The 6,105-nt window shown below is 25.3% G+C and overlaps 1 protein-coding gene across 1 annotated transcript; it reads right to left on the bottom strand.

Annotated features, from left to right (window-relative positions):
- Positions 1 to 386: 386 nt before the first annotated feature.
- Positions 387 to 1,236, bottom strand: LOC127244266 (cyclin-dependent protein kinase inhibitor SMR10). The gene has a single exon (XM_051264722.1). It carries the CDS (start codon positions 1,034 to 1,036, stop codon positions 578 to 580), a length of 459 nt encoding a protein of 152 aa, XP_051120679.1. The 5' UTR covers positions 1,037 to 1,236; the 3' UTR covers positions 387 to 577.
- Positions 1,237 to 6,105: the final 4,869 nt, after the last annotated feature.

Genomic DNA, 6,105 nt, shown 5'->3' with positions numbered 1-6,105 from the left:
AGCGTATTTATTTTACAACATATATCATATTGTAATTCAACATATATTATTTTTTATAACAAATCATTTACTGAGATATGTATAAATATATGTTGGTCATCCACATGACATATGTTGATCCGGTCAAATCAGTACCACGCTGACTTGGCCGGATCAACATAGGAATCGCAGCCAAATAATGTACTAGTAGTAACATCATGTGCTTTCTTGTATTTCATGTACGATTTACTACAGCGCTAAATTTTAAATTCAGCCAAGCAACCACCTATATTTATATATATATATATATATAAATATAAACACCCCATTAGTTAATTTTACCCCATCCAATTTGATTTCCTTCACAACAAATTTTCTTTCAAATTCTTCGTACTACTAAAGATATATATAATACCATCTTTCACATGAATAGATCAATTAACATATATCAAGATTAAGATATTCCCAAACCATACATTAAAAGAAAATAAGAAATTTCACCAATTAATGGGAAATTCAAAGAATATCCTTTAAGAAATCACACAGAATAAAAAATCAAAAACTTACAGTCAGATCATCAGTTACAGTGGCAGCTTGTTCACTCAAATGATCCAATGGTGTGAGTGAGTGAGTCTGTCCTAACTTTCTTAATCTTACCACATAAAAAATCCCTAAGAAGAGTGGGTGGAAAGAGTGTCACAATTTCATTGGAAAGATCCAGCAAAGCTGTGTCAGAAAATTTTCTTTTCATGGATGGAAGTGGAAGTGATTTGGGTTTTCTTGGAGTTGGAGGGCACTCAAGTGGGACATCGTCATCCTTATCCACTGCTCTTGGCGTACTGCACCCTCCATCTCCATGGCCATCATCATCTCTTTCTTCAATTCTTACCTTCATCTTCATCTTCATCTTCATCTTCAAGACACCACCCACTGCAGAAGATCCTTTGTTATGAACCTCCTTCACCTCGTCACATTTCTGCAATGTCAATTGGTGTAAATCCTTTTGATCTGGGAGAAGTCTGTCCTCCTCAGAATCCATCTTCTTTGGCAAACCCATGAAGGAAAACTGATTAATCAATTCAATTATGGCTTGAAATCTGTGCACAATAACGGAAAATAGGCAGACAAGAATAGGGTTTTCTGGAATTAGGGTTTTCTTGATGGGTATAAAGATTTTAGGGTTGTGAAAGAATTCTTGGCATGTATATATATATTGATTGATGCAAAAATAAAGGGGGGTTTAGAGAGAGAGAGAGAGAGAGAGAGTGATATGATGCTGGAGATTAAGATCGGGAAGTGTGGTGGGCAATATAATGAGGAGGGAGAGAGAGCATCTTTATTCCACAATGTAATCATCAAACTTGTATAATACTTTCTTTTTTTTACCTTTTTCAATTTTATTTGTTTTCTTGTCCTTTTTTTTCTTCTAGGATTGTTTTGGTTGACTTTTTACCTAAGTGTTGCTTTCATGTGTTTTTTGGTTTCAAATGTGTTGGATGGGTGGGTGGGAGTGGATTTTCAAGTTCTAGATTGAGGGTCTATCATGGCACATTTTGGTGTGGAATCCAAGGCTAATTAAACAAACCCTTGTGAAAAAATTGTCATAAAGACTCTAAAGTGCTAAAAGGGTGTGTTATTTTTGCACTCTTTTTGCTGTGATTCTATACTAACTTTGATGCAGTTGGGGAAAACCCCCTTTTGTGTTGTTTATTTCTATTTTCATATTTTTACCCATTTTTCTTTAATTTAATTTGTAGATTTTATCCAAAACTAATATATCTAATATTAATTCATCTTTTTCCATTTTCACAATCATTATCTCTTCCTCTTTTTTTTTTTTGTGTGTTTATTTTATATTTTTACAATTCTTAATACACATTATTTCCAATAAGAATAAATTATTTATTTTAAAAAATATCTCACCAAACAATTATTTAAAAAACTATCAAACCACCAGATAAATTAACACTAAAACACGTTTACACCCTTACTATTTCACCTTAAAAGAATAAAACAAAAAAGATATATATTAACAGTAAGAAAAATGTTCTTTCTTCATCAAATGACTTGAATGGCAGTGCTTAGTTATTATTTTTTAGGGTAGACAATAGCCAATAAATATATAAATATATAAAATAATAGAATACATTTTAGTGGACTGTATATAGGATGTATTCTCATTCTTATTTCTTCTATTTTTATTTTATTTTATTTTTTTTTAAGTTAGAAAAAGAGTACTGAGATGATGATAAATTTTAATGTAATATATGCAATATTATCTTGGAGGGTTTCAGTTTTTTTTTTTTTTTTTTTTTTTTTTTTTTTTTAAGATTTTTATTCTAAAATTAAAATGGGCGCCAAACCCTTTTTTTTTTTTTGCTTCTTTTTTGTTTTTTTTTTTAAATCAAAATTTTATTTAATATTTATTATAATTAAATGAAAAAAAATATATATACAATATATATGTCAAAATAAAATTTTCTTTAATACAAATAAATAAAAATTTAAATATATATATGTTGGGTATAATATAAATTCATAATCAAATCATACAATATAAATTTTATCAATTAAATTTAATACACTTTATATTATTTTATTCATTATCCATCAAATCAATACACATCAAAACTCCCCAAACTCCAACCAAACTCAAACACAAAAGAAACAACAAAATCGAAACTCATCCCAAAATTCAAATAAAAACCAAATCCAAACCTATCTTTCCCCAAACTCTCCTAAAGAAACATACACTTAATATATAAATGATAAACACACATATATATATATATATATATTGAAGCAAGAAGCAACATAGGATACTGCATCTTGACCTACAGAGTTATATATATATATATATATATATATAAGCACTAAAATGATAGAAAATTCACTCATTTTGACCAACTACATGCAAAAAAGTATCAATTTCACTCTTCAATAATTCAACTAACATCTTCACTGTCATACATCATTTGAGCCATTTTGGCATTTGTAAGTGGACATACAAGTTTCTATATATATATATATATAATTAATCAAGGGAATGTAAAAATAACTCTGCCCAAAGTCAAGGCTTCACAATAATTATGATTCAGAACAGCTTTCAAATCAATATCATGTAAATACAAGTTAATTATAATTGTTTTAGGTCAACCATATATGTATATATATACTTTTTGAAAGTTTGGAAATTTTGAGAAATAATAAAAAGGTGAGTATCTTATGTGATATGTTGAAGCAAATAATCATATATTGGAAGTAGTTATGACAATATTATTATTATTTTTTAAAAAATAACATTATTTACTTTTTACAATTTTTAATAAAAATATAATATTTTCTTTTGTAAAACATCAAATCAAAATATTGTTTAAAAACAAACATTCAAATTAGTACTTAATTTCAAATTAATTTCAAACTGCAACCAAACAAATCCATTATTATTTCCAAATATTATGCTTTCACTATGAAGAAATAACTATTATCAAATCTTGCCGAAACTATCATTTCTTTATTTGTTTTATCTTTTGTATCCGTGCACGAAATTAGATGAAAATTATCGCATGGTTTGTTCGAAATGGTCCAATGACGTTTTTTTTTGTCATATGAGATTGTTTAGAGCTTCTAATCGGTATTTTCATAAATTTTTTGGCGCCTTTTTATTTCAAAATTATTATTTTTTTTTACTTTTAGTTTATTTTGGATTTTAGAGTTTTCGACTTTATATATACCTTTTTTTTTTCTTTTTATTTTGATAATTAGTTTGGATTGAATATAATTATTTATATCTTTGATCGACAATTATTCTATTATTTGATTATCTCGACTTGCCCATCGGAGGCATCAAAGATTTTGTAAAAAAGTAAGTATTTAGTGTTATACTATTTTTTACATATTTAATGTTATATTTCAATTATTCTATTATATTTTTTAACGATATTACAATAAATAAATACTACTAAAACTAATTTTTACATCTATATAGTCTATGTATCCAATTTAGAATGATGGAGAATATATGCATGAGACAGATAGAGAGAGTCTTGAATTTGAAGAAACGAACCCAAGGTGAAAGTTTTAATAATAAGAATAATAATTTATCCGCAATCGGTTGGATTTTTGAGTTAGAAATCGAGTTAAAAGTAATTTATTTAATTAATATTTGATTTATAATATAAAATATATAAAATTAATAAAATAAAAATATGTATTTAATTATTTAATAACTATATTTTAATAAAATATATACAATATAAATATTATTTTGTAGAAAATAAAATTTTATTAATAACACACATAAATAAAAGATATAAATATTATTTATAATTACATATATTAATTTTACAAATAATGAGATGTTTTAAATATATATAAATATATTTATTTACAGAAGAGAGTGATAGAAAAAATAAAATTTGAATCCATTTTTTTTAGTGAGTCAACAAATTTGTAATTTGTTTCGTTACCCTTTCTCAATTGGCACTATACTTCCATTACAAACTACAAATTTTAAATGTGGAAAATTAAAAATACTCTCTTCTTAGTCCATCAATTCTAAATTTATTTTTCTTTTTGATTTATCTAAATAAAAAATATGTACATTCCATTTATAGTAATAATTCTTATGCATTATTTAAGTTATATAATTCAATATTATATTTATTTGCAAAAATATTATAACGATCTACACATTAAATTTATAAAAATTTATCTCACCTCGTTAACTTATTCATATATTTCCTAAAATACTCTTATCTTACGTCACAATTAAAAAATATAATAATATATTAATAAAAACCTGTGTCCAACTCAAACAAGGATAGAACTTAAGAACAAAAGAAGTAATAATGTAAGAATAAAGTTAATATAATTAAATTTTAGAGACCTAAAAACCTAGAGTATGTTTGGTTGTAGTTTTGTGGGAAACTCCACCACAAGAGATCTATTTCTTTTTGAATCTTTTAGAAACAGATATTATGATACTAAAATTAGTAAATAGAATAATTTGACACTTAGATTATTTTTTCAATGACGTAGAAACCTGCAGCCGACACTTTATTATTTTGTGGTTATGACATCTGTGTATAGAATCGTTCTAATATGGAAATCTATAAAATGAATACACCATATTTGTTGATCTAGTTTGGTATCAATACTTATCATATGTATTAAGAAAATAAATGTCCAAAATCAATTAAATATTTTGTATATGGGGAGAAAAATTACGTCCCAACAATATAAATTTGTGATATTTAATTATACATATATATTAATTTTTTTACATTAAATATCAATAATTAATTCAAATTTTCTTAAAAGTAAAAAATATTGTATAAATATGATATAGAGAGAGAGTTACAATAAATTTGACAATAAAATAATAAATCTTGTCGATAAAGGAAATTTGTTGAAGATTGTTGAAGATCCGATGAAAAAATAAATACTCCCTCCGTCCCAAGTAATATGGGACTATTACTGTAGAAACGAGAATTTAGGTAAAGTATAATTAACAATTAATTAATAAGTGTATTAATAAAAATAATTATTGTATAATTAAAATAATTATAGATTAAAATTAAGATAACTAAATAGTTTAATTAAGATTAAAAACAATTATAAAATTTAACATTTAAAATGTGATTAAAATGTATAATCATATTTCCAAAAAATAAAATGACAAATTATGTGGGACGAACGAAAATAGAAAATAGGGATAAATTTTGTCGGACGGATGGAGTAATATATAAATTTTGCTGAAAAATAAAAATATATAATAATCTCGTTAAGAAAAATAGTTGCATTCGATGAAAAATGAAAAATAATAAAATCTTCTCATTGACCAACCAAATGTCTCATGTGGCTTCATTTGAAGACCAAATTGAAATAACCTCTCTTATATAAATAAGGGTTTTGCCAAATCATTTGCCACATTAAAATCAATTCGAAGACTCAAGTGAAGAGGTAAGTTTCTAGAGTCTCTCTATAATATTCTATGTATCTTTCGAAACATTCTTTGTTTCAATTAACTAATTTGGACAAATAATCTAATATTAGTTGAAAAGTTGATGGATTAAAGTTCTTTAAAATATGTTCAAATCGATGGAAAGATCAAATTATCAAATT

This window comes from Andrographis paniculata, unplaced genomic scaffold (assembly GCF_009805555.1).
Source record: "Andrographis paniculata isolate CXL003 unplaced genomic scaffold, ASM980555v1 Contig9END, whole genome shotgun sequence".
In the NCBI taxonomy this organism is placed as follows: domain Eukaryota; kingdom Viridiplantae; phylum Streptophyta; class Magnoliopsida; order Lamiales; family Acanthaceae; genus Andrographis; species Andrographis paniculata.
Note: the sequence above shows the minus strand (reverse complement) of the source record. Positions and strands in the feature narration are given on the sequence as shown.